This window comes from Temnothorax nylanderi, unplaced genomic scaffold (assembly GCF_030848795.1).
Source record: "Temnothorax nylanderi isolate EJ_2023f unplaced genomic scaffold, tnyl_v1.0 TNYL_tig0110_pilon, whole genome shotgun sequence".
Classification (NCBI taxonomy): Eukaryota; Metazoa; Arthropoda; class Insecta; order Hymenoptera; family Formicidae; genus Temnothorax; species Temnothorax nylanderi.
Window position 1 is genome coordinate 590,874 of NW_027249172.1, and position 17,265 is coordinate 608,138.

At 37.4% G+C, this 17,265-nt stretch overlaps 1 protein-coding gene and 1 non-coding gene across 4 annotated transcripts in view; both read left to right on the forward strand.

The window, feature by feature from the left end:
• The first annotated feature begins 3,561 nt into the window (after positions 1-3,561).
• Positions 3,562-17,265, forward strand: part of LOC139776004 (orexin receptor type 2-like) — a 30,125-nt gene continuing 16,421 nt past the window's right edge. Inside the window, exons 1-2 of one of the 3 annotated variants that reach the window (XM_071712391.1) lie at positions 3,562-3,876; positions 8,329-9,370. In XM_071712391.1, coding sequence (XP_071568492.1) covers positions 8,930-9,370 — 441 coding nt within the window. In that variant the 5' untranslated portion in view covers positions 3,562-3,876; positions 8,329-8,929. Of the gene's footprint in view, positions 3,877-6,395; positions 8,246-8,328; positions 9,371-17,265 lie in introns of those variants that run through there. The other 2 variants (XM_071712392.1, XM_071712394.1) reach the window with 2 other exon arrangements.
• Positions 12,306-12,443, forward strand: LOC139776064 (U11 spliceosomal RNA). Its single transcript, XR_011719003.1, has one exon. It is a non-coding gene; the product is annotated as a U11 spliceosomal RNA (small nuclear RNA).

Here is a 17,265-nt window from a genome sequence, read left to right on the forward strand (position 1 = left end):
GTAATTTGTATCGTTTCTTTTTATCCGTTCTCGCCCAGAGATTTTTGCACATTACGTATTTCAATGCCTTTTTATATTAACGTATCCTTAATGATGAGCGCGAAACGATTTAATAATAACGCCAAAGGTATGCATAAAAGTATACACCTTTTTGTGGTATTATCGAACCGTATTTTACGATCAAACGATCGCTCATTAATTTCTCATTGTCTTTGAAACTAGAATTATAATTAAATATGGATATATGTGCGGGGTTACTTTTTCTCTCTAATAAATGTTTTAGGCTTCCCTCGTATATAAACCCCTGCATCTTTCATTATATTTTCCGGTTGTACCCTATTATATTGCGTCTGGGCTACAGTATTTCTTTCCTTTAGATCCTTTTCATGAATGTTAATGAATAATATGTAGCTAATTCTATACATCTTTGTCTTTTCATGCATCGTAAAGATAGACAAAGTGCGAAATTTTTAATTTTACCCTTGACGTGTCTTTTCAATTATTTGCTATACTATGAAATAATTGCTATTGATATACTATAAATAATTATCATTAAATACTATTAATTATTATTAATACTATTAAATACTATTAAATTCAATCCTCGGTAAGTATAATGGAACCGCGACTTACGAATTAACGGAATTCCTACAAAACGTTTTCATTCAAAGCGCCTTTTAACAGTATCGATTTGATATAATTTAATTTAATATTAAATAGCGTAATCGTATTTTTCACATGCCACTTTGCGCCTATCATTGGTTTTTGTTACGCTATAATACATTATATCATAATTTCCGTTATATTATATATCGTTGTTAAAATATAATAGGGTGTTTAAAAAACGAACGAAAAGAGGTTTGATCATGATTAATTATAACCGAACCGCTATATCCACGGAACAATGCAAATAGTTTGGCTCTTGCCATTCTATCCGACAACAGCTTCTCTTTGGCATTATATGCCGTATCGATTGCGGATGACTGGCACCTGGATTTGATTTAAGTACAACGGCAGTGTTTACTCTTTTATCCCGTCGCTCATTCACGCTTTCGCCGCAAATCAATCCGAACAAATCGCCTTTCCGCATCATATTCAAATTTTCCTCGAGATTATATTTCGTCATAATTGACAAGGAGTTGTCGGCATACTAGAATCTACTCGGATAGAATAAACTGTTTACTTTTGCTCTTTCACCCGTTCCTTCGTTCTTCACGGTCACGTTCTCGCGGATAGGAATATATAGGTCGTACAAGTCGCGCTGAAGAGGATCGTAAAGCGCGGAGTCGACGGTGCTTGCAAGCTTGACGCGGTAGTATCTCTTCCGTTTGTCGAGTGCATTCAGAGGAAGTTGTTTCGTAAAACAGAAACGAAGAAAGAAAGAAAAAAAAAAAGGAAATTGTGTATCTCGAAAGAATAAAAAGAGCATGCGCTCGACTGATCTAAATTATTTGTATTCCGTTGGTTTTCCCGGCCTATTCTATTTTTCTGTTTTCGGAAGATTCAATTTTATCTCGCGTTGATTTATCATTTGCAGCTGCCACCAAGACACATATGTCCCCAGGAATAATAATGTATATGAATAATCTTTTCTATACTCGAGAAAATTTTTTTTGTCGATCTTCAAAAGAGACTTATGAATATATCGTAAATATATTACTTCTTTTCTTGGAGAGAATTCATATATATTTATAAATTGTCGAGCAAAATGAAAAAAATAAAATACAAATAGAAAAATACATTAAATCTTCCTTTTGGTGGGTGGTTAGTTTAATTTATATTTTTAGATGCGTGGGGTATATCGGTATACGTGCTTCCACACTTTTCTCGTGCTAATTGGAAACGTAGGAAGTTATTGTATTATCGGAAAAACAAACTTTCACTGCTTTCAACGTAATTTGAACGATTAAATGTAAATAAAAAAGAGGCGTATCATCTCCTAAAGCGCATTATCCTGAGCGTCGCTTATGCCTCGAACTTTCGAAGTCACGGCGGGACGAAAATTTTTCATTGTGAGCGATACAGAAATTCATAAACCGTGGCAAAACCCTATTAATCAAGTACCATCCTGATTTAGGAAACCTGTCATGGTGGTCGCGCAGTCTTGCACGAACGTGCCGTGACACCGTGCTCGGCCCCTAAGGAATAAGATTAATTAACGTTAACGAAGAGGTATTCAACCCGATTCCGCAAAGGTGGGATTACGAATGACGACTGGAAAATGTAGCGACGAATAAACCTCGCGATAAATCGCCGAAGATAAGATAAGCGCGGACAGTGGCGATTCAATGATTGATGATGAATGAACCTGCGAATAAACATCGCGAATAAACGATGAATAGTGCGATAGAGGAGTCTCGCGATTTGTTGAAAAATATTTCGCAAATAACACACAAGCGCTCGATGCGCAATGCGCTGCTTTAGATATGTGTGTGCATGGCGATTTGTAATCAGAACATACAAATATTTACATTCAGTCGAATCTGAGGGAAAAATTGCAATAAAAATATGAGATACTGATAGTTTGTGAATTCTAAGATTGAAAACGAAAATCTTTTCAAGAATTAAGATTTAGAATTTCTTTTGGGGACAAAATTTTACTTTTGTTTTTAAAAATTTGGTTAGGTTTTTAAATCTCGTTTAATTGTTTTACAATGGCTATTTACGATTTACAATGGCTTGAAACATTGTACAACAATCATTTTTGACAGCTGTTCCGTATTAGACTTAATAAAGAATATATTTTTAGCGTTTTATACGATAATAGTCACGAATCATTTTTCTACAGCATCTTTGAAAGGAAAAATAAATTAAAATGAATAACGAATAACAGAATCGCAGGAAACTATGCCACCATATATCACGGTTGTAAACATTTAATCAGAGAAGTTATGCGGATGATAATCGGAGTGTTTTTAAAAACGTGTACCTCTGCGTTATTCCAAGAAAGCGAATTTAGATTAATGCTGAGAGAGTACGTAATACATGATATAGGAACAATTTTCCAAATTGTTTCCATATTTTACGTCAAAACAATTAGGAAATCACTTTTTCAAATTCCCGTATTACTTAGTAGATTGTCATTACTGACATGTATCGAAAATTTCTCTTATAATTAAATATTGGATTTCAATATTCAATAAATAGTTTCCTGTGTGTAACAGAAATTTTATAATTTTATAATTTTCAAGTGTCAAGTAACAAAAAATGTAATTTCGCAATGAATTTCCCCGATATATTGTTTTCCTATTCGGAATTCGAAAATTACTAGCGTCTCGACATTATCGTCCAGGAAAAATCGTCAAACTCGTTCAAAGGACTCGTCAGTAGAACTAAGATTCGCAGGAAACGTATATTTTTTTTAATTGCCATGTACCCAGATTACGCAATTCCGCGGCGAAGGAAAATAGTTAAAGTACCAGTGTAGCAGGTACAAGCAGGTGGAATATTTTGGTCCCCCTAGATTGAGCAATTTTCGCGGCGTGCAAGTGCGGCGTCGTGACCGACGTGCACCTCACAGCCTCGTTAAAACAGCGCACCTCAGTTTCGCAGAGTCCGCCGACGCGTTCGCATCCTTCCCTCGCGGAAGGAGTCCGGAGCACTGTACCTCGCTCCGGCGTCGGTATGTTCTCACCCCTTCCACCGATGCCCGAGCAAACATCGTAACGATCCTGAGGAACCGTTGCGACGCGACGGCCCGTACGCGGATTCGCGAGAGTGCCCGGAAAAAAAAAAACGCAAACGCCGGAGAGAGACGCGGTTTGAAAACTTTGTGAAGTCGCGCGAACTTTGCGTCGCGAAAAAGGAATTTTTGCTCGGCGGAGATTTTCGTGCAAATATCGTCGTCGACGATTTTTCCTCCCCGGTAAACAGAAGGTAATAACTTCGCGTGTTAACGGGATTTTTAGTGGTTGTCCGAATTATACATGTTTTTAAAAAGTTGAAACTTTAGTTTTGGAGCGCATTGCAAAAATCAGATTATTGATATATGTCGACCAAATCTCAATAAAATGTAATATTTGCAAATACTTTTATGATACTTTAATATATATATATATATATTAAAAGTATTTAATTACTTAATAACATTTAAGTAGTTAAGCATATAATAGAATAAATATGTATATTTAATACGTACGGTAATTCATTTAGTCACGCGAATATCAGGCTTCTTTTTACCATAAATAAATGTGTTTTACTTATATTAATTTTTTTATACTTCGTTTCTTATTATTAATAATTTCTAAATAAAATTTAAAATCAGGGCATACAAAATTACCTAAATTACAAATTTTCTTCAAGAAACAAGCATTTAAAGTAATGTAACAAAATTGCATTAAAAACCTCGGTGTTATCAGAATTAAAAAGATACAACAAAATTTAGCACAGACTATTTTCCCAACTTTATCTCTATTATCTCATGAAAAGTATAGGAAATCCGGGAAATTCGAAGAATTCGACGTGCATCAACTGGTTAGTGCGGAAAATGAGTTTAATTTCACGGAGCGTTTGCAAACGTAAAACTCCGATTATTTCCGACATTTTTCTTTAACACACATCCCTATCAACATGCCGGAAGAAAAAAAAACTGCACGGAACGCGAGCTAATTGCACCATAAACCAATGTAAACATTAAATTATGATTACGTACAAAGGGAGGAGGGAAAAATCTCTCATTATACGATGTGTTTTACGTGAATTAACGAAGTACTTTAGACGCATCTTGCACAGCCTCACCTCTATAATTCGCCGCGTTGAAATTTCGAAGTGTGACGCCGAGAATACGTGCAACGTGTATAAATCTGTCCAAATATTCGATTCTAAACGTGTACGCAGGAAATAAGAGTCTAATCTTGCGGCGCGGCGGATACATTCGCTTAAGGAAGACTATTACTGTTTGTTACGAGCCAACCGGGGAAGGAAGCCCACGAGACTTTTCGCTGTGGGATTACTAGACGTGACCGTACCGCCGCGGGTAACGTTAATGTTTCATTGCGGATTTTCGCTAACAAGAAAGAGAGGAAGAGAGTGGGCGAAAAACAGTGAGCGAAACGTTACGAGCGGCGACCTCTCGCTCGGACCTCTCGATGAAATTTAACGAGTTGTTTTGGCAATCGGCTCCGCGAATAACAAGGCGCAACGACGCGACGATAAATCAGCACGAAGGGTGACGTTGTATACGAGAGCCGATGCTGCAAGTCCACGACGCGGCGCGGCGTTTTACGTTCGTACCTTGAGCGGAGATTTATTCGCTCGGTTCCTCCCTCCGGTATATACACCGCGGTATCTAGCACGTTTGTTCTCGATTGTAAAAGACGGAACGAGATCCACTGCGGGAACGAGATCGCTCGCGAGAAAAGAGAAAAAAAAGCGAAAAAAGAGAAAAGAGGATTTATTTCGCGCGTCCGCGACTTGTCTTCCGATCGACCGATCGTATCGCCGATAATGGACCGCCTCGCGTACACGTGGAAAGTTAAATTAATCCTCCGGCGGATACAAAGGCGCGTGGAAATAATGTCCCCGCGCACCAACCCTCGACGACTCAATTTCCCGTAATACTTGCGCGGGAATTAAACGGTATCTTTCCGCGTGCATAGTTAATTCATTAATAGCGAGGAAAACGGGCGAATCGCGCGTAGCAGAATGCTTTTACATACACAAGCGTCATTGGAATTTGTCGATAAAATTATTAATGAACTAAAATAGGAAGTAACTCGTACGAAAGCTACAGGGTCGTTTCAATTATACTCGAGGGAGCCATGAAAGTTTTACGAGTAAATGTCTAGTTGTTCGTATCACGATGCGATAAAAGGGGAGAGAAAGAAAGAGAGAGAGAGAGAATAGAGAAAGAAAACTCCAACACGACATTAGCACTTTTTTATTGGTTAGCAGTTCCTGTTAGGTGAAAAGCAACGATAAAAACTTTTCGATAAAGATAAAAATTATGTTCTCTCGACGCGCGACAATTAAGAAAAAAACAACATTGATAGTGAGATGTGGGAAATAAAATTTCTTGGTACTAATTAACTCTAATAACTAATTGAGTTTAGAGTTATTAAAAAAAAATTAAACACGAGATTATTTGATATCTTAATACTCATTATATAGGTAACATATTATACGATGTAAATATTATTTTCATTATGTGATATTACATAAAAGTTGTTAAACAGCCCACAATAATCATTTATCATTTTAATCATTTTCTGTTTATATGCAATATATATCTACTATATATATATTGTCCTACATCAATATTATTAAAATAATATTACATTAATGATATTAATTGTGTATTTAAGCCGCTCTAATGTAATTATATTTGAGAAGAGAATTGTATAATCTACAAAAGACGGGAATGAAAATCTTATTCTTTCTTTCTTCCCTCATTTATCTTTGAAATTCAAAGATGAATAAAAATTTTGAAAAATTTAAAAATATTTTGTCATTTTTTCATCTTCGTTAAGCAATTGGCACACAACAAACAATTATCAATAATACTACGTAAGAAGTGAATCTATTTTATTCCAGAATTGGCGGAAAATGAAACACGTATAGCTTATTTCTTTGTGCGATATTTGTAATCAGTTTTCCGTTAACGAAAATTCAAGACACGAATTCGCGTCCCACATTTTTCGGGACGAAAAGTTCTCCATAAATTGAATTTAAAAGCAAATAGATAGTAACAGCTATTTCTCATTCAGTTTGAAGCGAAGTTATTTCACGCATAGAAAATACGGGAGCATTTTGAATTATGGATTAGAAAAATGGAACTGACTGTACGTGAGCTGTATATGCGAACGGCACTTCCAAACTTACCATATAAATTAGTTAAACCATTTCCATTCGAAAAAATAGGTCGATAGTAGAAATTAGCTGACGGAAAGGCAAAGATGCATGCCTCAATTAATGGTCGAATTGGTACGACACCCTACACGGAATGAGGGAGGTTCCAGGTTCGAACCCTAAGATAATATTTTTCACAATAAATTGAATTATTTACATAGAGAGGATGCTTATATACATATATAAGCATCAAAATTAGATCAATTTAGAAGGACCAAAATCCATGGTCGAATTGAACAAAACCATTGGTCGTATTGTCATGACGATTAAAAAATGATAGTCAGTAAGGTCGATTAAAAAGTCTTTACTGTTAATTATTCACTGGCGAAGTAAATGTTACTATTCGGAATTTTTAAGAATTGCATTGATGGTGAAAAATAGCTTGCCAAGAATCTCTGCGCGCTTCTTCTTGCAACGTCATAAAATTCAATAAAATCAAGATACTGCCGACCTATTTTACCGTCGACAGCTAGTAAACTTTTAATTGCATCACACAAGAAGACCTTATTGAATGTACCGACGAGCAAAATACAAATACCACGCAATTACAGACAAACCACACCCGGATTCGATAGTTCCATGTTAATCAGCGTGTGAAATAATGATATATGCGTGAATTAACTACAAAGCGTCTTAATCGATATTGTTCATTTAGTTCAATTTACCGAAAAACATGTTCGAATGTACATATACAGCATTTTGCGGTTCTAGAGATTAAAAAATTAATCAACTTGTTGGACTACTCGAAAAATCTAAAAATATTGAGTCCCGACATTTCAATAATGTCGAATATTCCTTCTTTGACATTTTCGGTAACAAAGATCGACTCTACATTTTACGTAGGGTAATGTGTGTTTGCCATTGTCCGCCCCCTCTGGGATATCCGCGCTCTTGCACGAGTGCTGAATTATTTGTAATATTGTCGTGACACTCGTGACTCGTGACCAACATTGCTTCGTTCTTGCCCCTCATCGTCACTTTATTCGCCGCTTCTCGCATAGACCGATTGGCTTTATTCGCCCGAATGACCATTATATTGCACTTCTCTCTGTCATCCTCGTGATTTCAAGATACTTTACCGATTGTATCAGTTTAATTAAATATCTGCACCGATCGACGTGTTTATCCCTATAACCGACTTAACGGCTTGGTGTTTTTATTTTGTCGATTTTTGCTCTAATCGAAGAATTCTAATGTTTCTAATACGAAGCATCGCTGGAAGAAGCGTATGCAAGCGTAGAGAAATTCTGATTTGTATGAGATAGATTTGATTTGGACAAACCGTTTATATATTATAAATACGTTATAATCTCGTCTACGAACCTCATCGTATTCGTCAGAGCATATCTGAACGCTATGAAATGATTAACTGAAGAAACGACTTGGCAGGTATAATAAGGTCGGAGCTATTCTGATCTTGCAAATTGGGCATTCGCGGAATCTGACATTTGGCTCTATTGAAGTGTATTACAATGTTATTAGGCACAGACCTGGGAATCATGTTGAAGTTACGGAGTTCGAGTACCTAGGGTGAGAACATTATTTCTCGCATAGAAGATAAACGGTTCAATTTCAACGACCGTCTTCTTTGCCGTGCGCAAACGGATGCTGATTACGATCGCGCTCTGCAGAGCGGAATGCATGATCCCTGCTTCAAAGAAATCCTACGCTAAGGTCGCGTGAGCACAGATTGTAAAAGAAGAAGATAAACGAGAGTCGTGAACTTGAAGAGCATACCGATTATTGTGCGAGCACCGGTATCGCCGCATTGCTTTATCTACGTCACCAAATTTGCATTCGTGCGATTTATTTGACGGAGTGACTTATTGGACTGAAACCTGTCACGACGCAGTACCTCAGCAAAGACGCACTATTTGCGTTAATGACGTGATCGATAATTCGGCGAGTGACTTATCCGTCTGGATTCCGGATACTGTCAATGAATTTCGCGATGCTAGAACGGAATATCGTAATTAGAGACAGATCGCAATTAAATCGTTTATACGGCGTGTAATTGCGCGCGGACGATTTGCGGGTGAGATACTATACTGACGACAGAGTGACGACGCAATAAGATCGAAACATGAATCTCGCTGTGCCGATGATCGTCGCCTGGCTGGTATCGGCGACGCCGGGCACGTGCGACGCCGAGGACGCGGACGACGATTACTCGGACAATTACTTCGAGTACACCAACGTGACGAATTGTACCAACGACTACTGCATCCCGGACGAGGACTACATCGAGCTGATGGTGCGGCACATATTCCCGAAATTCTCCTACTGGGTGCTGATCGCCATGCACAGCATCGTCTTCGTCGTCGGCCTGATCGGCAACGCGCTCGTCTGCATGGCCGTCTATCGCAATCACTCGATGCGCAACGTGACCAATTATTTCATCGTCAACCTGGCGGTGGCCGATCTCCTCGTTCTGCTCATCTGCCTGCCGCCGTCGGTCCTCTGGGACGTCACGGAGACCTGGTTCCTCGGATTGAAACTCTGTAAGGCAGTGCCGTATCTCCAGGTAAGCCTCTTTTCATCCCGTTAAAGATGACCTTTCCACATCCCGATTATCTAATTTATCAAATCGACGAAGTCGGAAGGATTATATAAGAGAGAGAATTTAAAAATGCCCAAGAGAACTTACACGCGAAAAAGTCTTGCGATCCATCCGATACTCTTATCTTACAATTTATAACCTTGTACTAGCCGATGAGAAATTGTCATTATTTCTCATTTTAAGTTCCGTGCGAACTCATTAAGGTCTGGTGTACCTGATACCTGTTTTCGAGGAAAATTGGAGACATGCTTGGTTCGCAAATTACCTTTGTTCGCGGTTGAGAAGCCGAGATTATCCCCTTTCGGCAATAGATTCTCGTACGACCTGTTAGTGCCTAACCAGATAATCTTGAATTTCAGATTGTCACACTGCGGAACTGCTTGAATAAACGAAATTGTCTAATCATTCTCTTGTTTAAGCGAACATCAAAATCGATCTCTCCGTACTTATTACGCTGTATTATGAAATATTTCTTTTAAAAATTTATTTATGCGACTTTTTTATTATTTGATAAACTTTCTGATTGGCAATTTAGATAACTGTCTAGTAACCTTTGCTGTTATAATTATCTTCTTTTCATCTCGAAGGAAATTGCTTTTTCAACCGACATCAAGAGGCGTCTCATATTTCTCAAAATTTTGTCCGAAGACTTTTCAAGACGACGGACTTCTGCAAACTATGCATATGGAAGCTTCTTTATGAAAGTGATAAAAGTCCAAGTGAAAAACTTCGTGAATCTCGGCGGGGCTGGGAATGTACGTCCGTTCGCAGGAACTTACGATTTAATCTCAGTTCCTACATTATCCGATTTAATATCCTCAAAGTATACAGTCCAGGAGCGCTGATTCGCGGTGCGCGTAATAGAATCAGCAAAATCAACATCCCGGCGGATGTTTGGCACCGGCGGAGATAGCGCAACGTATTTCCCGCGGGCTCGTCTCCCGGCGGCTTTTTAGGGATCAAACAAGCCCGATATTCTCATCAAGTCCGCGTCGCGGCCTTCTCGGAATTCACAATCGCCGCGATACGGAAGTCAGGCGGAATATATTTTGCGAGACTTTCCGCGTCCTATTCTATATTTCTGCGGCGATTCTATTACATCGATCGCTACAGTCGCCACAATACCGAAAAGTAGGAATCGAAAATCCTAAAGCCCGTATTAGACTACGAATTGGGATTGAGATTGGATTGAAATTTAATCAATCAGAACAGAAAAAACTGATCTCAAGTTTAGTAAACTTTGCTCTGATTGGTCAAATTTCAATCCAATCTCAATCCCAATTCGTAGTCTGATACGGGCACAAGACGCAAATGTCGTATTAATGGACATAGAATTCCGTTAAGCGACGCTGCCCACGCAAACTAAGCGATCACGCTTTACGCGCGATTTTTCCATTCTCCCTTTTCTGTAATCGAACTTGACCACATTCATACATTTTTGCGTTTAAAAAAAATCTTTCTCGCGCCTTGGAAATGTAAGTAAACCAACATATGAAAATGTATTCTCCGTGTGTGTCACGCGAGGCATTATGCATACAAGGTTCGAGTTGCGCTTCTCTCAAAGTTCGTTTTTGCACAGAAAATATGTTTTGGCAACTCTCCGAAACATTGTTTCAACTGTATACGCTTGCATCTCATTAGCATTTCAGACCTTTAGTAAACTATTACTAGCGAAGGCCGAATTACGCGTGTTGCATGTGTAATTTGAGTCGTATCTAGATAGACAATGACAAATTTAACCGCAGTCTCATGGAAATAAAGAACATTCTTATCCACGAGAAAATACTATCGTAACACCGAGCGTAACACCGCACCGTTATCATAATTGAAAAAAATGATGAAATATCTGAGATATGTGAAAGAAATGTAAGTAACATGAATAATTCTGAATTATTTACGTATGAAACAGGCTACGTTACAGCATTTCGATTAATTAGCAGTTTGGATAATCGGCTTTCTATTGGCATTACGCTTGTCCATTGCAGGCTAAATGAACGGGCATAAAAATTATCCGAAATTGTATGTAATCTCGATACGCTATCATATATATGATGTAGATTCATGAAACGCACTTTATTTTCTGCTGGCACGCGAGGCTAATGAATCAGTTTGTGTAATAAAAATCCTCTTGACCGAGGTATACTTAAGTTGATTATCAATTGCGCTACTTTGCCGGGATTGCGCTCTTCAACGGGTCACACTAATGTTAATTTGAGTGCGTGGTTAATTTTGTTTGTCAAATGCTTTAGCAGCAATCGCGATGGAATTTGCAAAGAATCGACCTTAATTGAGCTCGATTTAAACCCACGATTAATTGGCTTGCCGTTGGAATATTTTGCGCTTTGAAGCATTTGATGTTGTTATTGCAGAATAATCTGATATTTAAAAACCTCCGGCTTGTGACCGTATCGGACTACAATATAACGTTACGTAATAGTGCGACAATTGAAACGGATAAATTCTTTTCCCTTTGTCGCGTTCAATGGAAAACTTGTGAAATTGTACAAAATGCGGTTTTTTCGATTCGCAAATGATAAATATACATGTAACAACAAAAATGAAGAACTCAAATAAATTAAAAAAAAAGTAACTATAGCGATTATAAAGTTAATAGAGAAACAGCCTGTAGCGATTGTAGAATAGAGATATACATATTGTCTTGAGTTATTTTTAAAGCTATCTAAATATAGATACTTAAAGACTTCGCTTGTCTATCAGTCTGTGTTATCAAGATGTAGAATAAATCGATGGGTAGCATCGTGGGTTTGACTTGTCATCAGACGCGTTGCATCCGATAGTTCCTCAAACGTACAATAGATGGCCAGAGGATCTATATTTGTCTCGTGTTTAATTTCCCACATGCGGGGCTTATAAGACGCCGGTGTTGAACGGGCTGATCTAAAAGGGTGCTCGCTACTTCAATAGCGCGTCATGTCGGTTAACCCCGTCATGATGGGGTATGGCCATCAAGACATACCCAGTACATAATTTTTGTGAACGCGAGGCTGTTGGCTGCCAATTACGCACCGGCGCCTCCACCTTAGTTCTCTTACAAAGTAAATGCTTGTACAATCACCACTGTGTTTTGAATGTTTAATTCAATCTCGAGCTGCTCAATTTAAAGGCTATTATTTATAAGGGCTATCTTTTAAAGGCTATTATTGCGTTAATAATTAAACAAACGCGGTCAGATATACGTTAAATACTGTAAAGTATAGCTTGATGTAATGAGAGAAGACACGTAGAGGGAGTAAATTTTACGTAATATTGAAATATTATAATCTTTCTTGCGCAAACTTTGGAGCTATTCGCATAAAATTTGAAGTAAATTAAATGCACAGGCGCGTACGTACATGAAAAATTTATTAAATATGTGCCGCTGGCTAAAACTTCTTAAAGGGAAAATTTGCAAAATGCTACTAAACTCCTTTGAATTTAGTTACGTCATTTTGGATATATAAAATGTATGTGCATATTAATACCACAGTCACTGAATCGCGATATTGCAATCTGTCAGAAGAGAAAAAGGGAGAAACTAAAACGTAGTATAACTAAACTTTGTGTTTACTTCAAAAAACAGAATATGTAATATCTCTGAAAACGCGAGTAATGAAATATGGATAATATTTGTATGAATATATATATATATATATATATATATACAAAATATAAATAATAAATATGAATTACTATTCCGTAATATTGTATTTTATTGAAAATTAAATTAGAACAGAACACGATTTTTTAATCAACGTAAACTGATGCATATTGAAAAATATCAGTGATTGATAACACTATCGGGAAGAGGCTATCTTCATATAAAAAAATACTTTGGGAATGCAAAAAATGTTTTTTTCGTTCTCTAGAAAATTAAATTTTGTAAAATTAAAAAGTCGATACTTCTTTCTCTATTATAAAATGATAAAAATAACATTTAAAGAAGTAAAGAAATAATTTTTAAACCATTTAGTTAGAGGACTCAATTATTTTCTGTTATTTTTTTTGTTATTTGAAAATAGAATACGCGGATTTTTTAATTCAATATCTTAAAAGTTATTGTTGAGATATGTTACATTTTACTGCAGCCTTAAAAGTTATCAAACGTCTACTCTCTACCTAAAGCTTTCAAGTAACATTTAATTTTATTATTATTCCGTTTCCTTTTTGGATTATTTGTAAACCAAGTCCACTTTCTGGCTGTTTTGCTAAAGTTAATAAATATATATTCCGTTTCCTCTTTGTTTGTTTCTCTTTTCGCGTTTATTGGTCATTAAAAGTTGCCATTATAAGTGGTTGAAGTTCCAATACAAAAACCCATTTCTCCATCTTTATACATTAATTATATAGTCCTTTTGTTTATTATTTATTTTATTTATAAATTATTTTGTCAGCTATATATTATCAACGAAATGGGCAATAAAAAAAATATTTTATTTCACTGATTAAAATGCATTTTATATTTTATTCTCGATTTTATTAAAAAATATAAGCTCCGTAATAAATTATCTTTTGCACAGTTGATTTCTTTAAAAAATGAAGATAAAATATATAATCTTGATTTTATGTAATTAATAATTTTGAATGCAATTAAGATACAATACAATATATTACAATCTGTGACGTATAAATTTAAATGCAAATTGTACGCATGATGTTAATATGACGGTGCGATGTATTAGAAAATATGGTGTATAAATTTATATGCAAATATTATACGCGATCGTGAAATGAGATTGAAATCAGAAATGTGAGCAAAATGTGACGCAGTTCGACAATATAATAAATATTATTTCACCTATCCGTTACTTTTACACGCGCAACGCGACGGGAAATCGATGCGTGCCATTTATCTTTTCATCTATGAACAAGTGGCGCAGTTTTGTGAACATGTTATATAAATGACGTATGTTCCAACGGTATATATCTAACAGAAAGTATCCTGCAGTAATATCCTCTGCTGTTGCATATTCATAATTAGTACGGTGGTTCCCCCAAAATGCTATATAAATGCAAATCCATTATATGTATATATGAAATTGATCAATTAGATAACAAAGGGTCCTCCGAAATGTAAGTCATCGATAAGACACTTCGAGGAACGATCCTTTATATAGGTATATGTATATGTATATTTAAAGAATCGTTTCTTGCCACATAACTGTTAATGAATTCAATTTTAATTATACAGTTATATTAATTACTTAATTATATACGATAATTATTTGGTTACACAAATTTGTATTATTATATCTCGAAAACAATTATCCAGAATTGTGAACATACAGAGAGTATAATAATTCATTTTAATGTACGTACGCGCTATGGGTATAATTAATATAATTATGTAGTTAAGTAATAATACACCCGCACAATTAAAATTGAATACATTACGAATGTCGTGACGAGAACAATTTCTCAAGCAGCAAAAGTACACGCTGCACAAAATGCATATTGTTTCTTCGCGCGAATTTCCCTGTTACAGTTCGATCGCTCGAAGCATGAAAAATTTTAACGTTCGACGGAATAATGTCTCAAGCATGGCCGATAATAGTCAGTTATCGATATTTTCGAGCGTGTCGCGGCGATATAGAGCGCTAATCGGTTATAGCATTCAGTAAAAGAATTTGCGTGTTATTCTCGCGCTCGATTACCGAGTCGTCCCGATTAGACGAGTACGTGCCCGTACATGTAAATTCTATTTGTTACGGTCACTCCCGCAGAATGTGTCCGCAGAATGTGTCCGCAGAATGCGTTAACATCCTCGTGTGTCCAATAAACGCACGCTCGCATACATCCCTAACTACGTGCGCTTCCACCTGCCCCGTTGCACATTCCTTTAAAGCAACGGCGCATTATTCTCGTCGCGGTAATCCGCGACGCGGCGCGAAAATGGATTAAGCGATTAAAGACTCGTGAGAAAGGACGGCATTCTTCTGTTGTTACGTGACCCAAAAACATTTTACGACGACGCCGGCGGCCAAACACGCGACTCGGTATCGGATATATATACGGTGTAGTATAAAGTCCATTTCGGACTTTGAATCCGCGGGATTAGAGTCAGGGTGCCGCGTTCGCTACTCGCCAAATCCTCGCTGCCGCAACATCGTATTATTGCGCGGCACGACGTGAATCGCGAGAGGTCATGATATACACGTCCATTGTATCTCGCGTCGATCGACAAGCCGATCAGTCAATACTGTCAGAATCTGTCACGCTCGCGCTCGCGCCTCACGCGTCAACGCAACGTTACCGAATCGAAATCGCGGGGAATCACGCTCGCGGGATTCGGAACAAACGAACTTTGCAACCATTATTCCGCCCCAAAGATCGAGAACGGAAATACCTGCCGGCGGAGAGCCGCCGCGCACCGTGCCGCCTCATATCGATCTGCATGTGCGCGCGATTCGAAAGCGAGCGAGCGTGTGAGTAACCGACCGACCGACCCGTTCGTGGCCAGATCGCGTTGATTAACGCTGTTGTACATTATATATTGGATGTACGCGATAGTACCGTAATTGCCATGCGTAAATTTTCGCCTCTGGCGCGAATATTGCTGCGCGTTTAAGCCTTCTGTTTTAATTTTCGACGCGCGAGAACCGCATATTTTTGAAAGAATTAACAACACGTCTCTGAACGAGCAAAATGTTGCCAATGGTGTTTTGTATGGTCAGTCTCTCTCATCCAACGAGTATTAACTCCAAAAGTTGGTGGTTAATTCCTAGCTAAATAATTTCTTCGACTTAAGAGATTGTCTCGATGTTTTCTTTGGCCATAAGACTTTTTCCGTTTGCATTTTTTATTATTGAGGAAAACGAGAGAGGTTTCTTTCATTATGAAACTCTAGGAATTAAGTAATTTTATTATTGATTATCGCCATTATAATTGTTAATCTATCGCGATCCGTTTCGAGCGCGATTATTTTACCTAGGCACGAGATGGAATTCACATGTTTATTAGAAAATCATGTTAAGATAAAATTCGCGGAGAAATATTTTCACTTCATCTTTTATAGTTCGGGGATAGAAGAGTTGGAAGCAGAAGTCGCGATAGTGAGGTCAATAATGCGCAAGAAAATGATTTGATGCATTCGTGTTGCAAAGTCGTTCGCGTTGTCTGGACCGGCTTTACGACGCTAAGCTAATGTTATATCGATTCGCTTTATCGCCCATTGTTTTAAGACTTTATCAGCGTCCTGGAAGATGCTGCGCGATGGTGACTGCGCCACTATATGTATAACGATTGTGATTTCTTCAACTGATTTAATCCAAGGATAATCTTCATCCCGTTATAATAAATGACAAATCTGCAAATTTACTCGCAATTATTACAAAGAGACGTTTCCTATCACCTAATGTTAAACGTTCGTCAATTATTACCTTTTTTATAATTCATTTACACCTCTACTAAACGTGAATAAATATGAATATTTCTGTTTGACTGTTCCTTCCCACTTTACTCTCGTTGTTGGCGCGAGTTGTAATTTTCATTGCGGTAAGTACATCACGCGCGTTTCCAGCCTCTCATAATTATGCGTAAAAGAATTGTTTCCCCCACGAGTCTCGGTAAAATAATGCAGGCCATTAACGCTGTTATAGTGGACCCGACGCACGGCTGCGGCTGCAGCATCAAAGCTAAAAGCGACGGCAATCGCGGCCGGCGATGTCGTTCGATAAATTAATTAAAGATCTACTTATCGTTTTCAGTGTATTAGAACGTAAGTGTTCTCAACGTCTTTACGGACAATCTGGAAAGAGTCCATTGAATATATGGAGTAATTAAAAAAAAATGATTTAAAAATTTTAAAGCATACAATATCTACATATAATTTACAAGCTTCTTTGAGCTTATAGCTGTAAGCT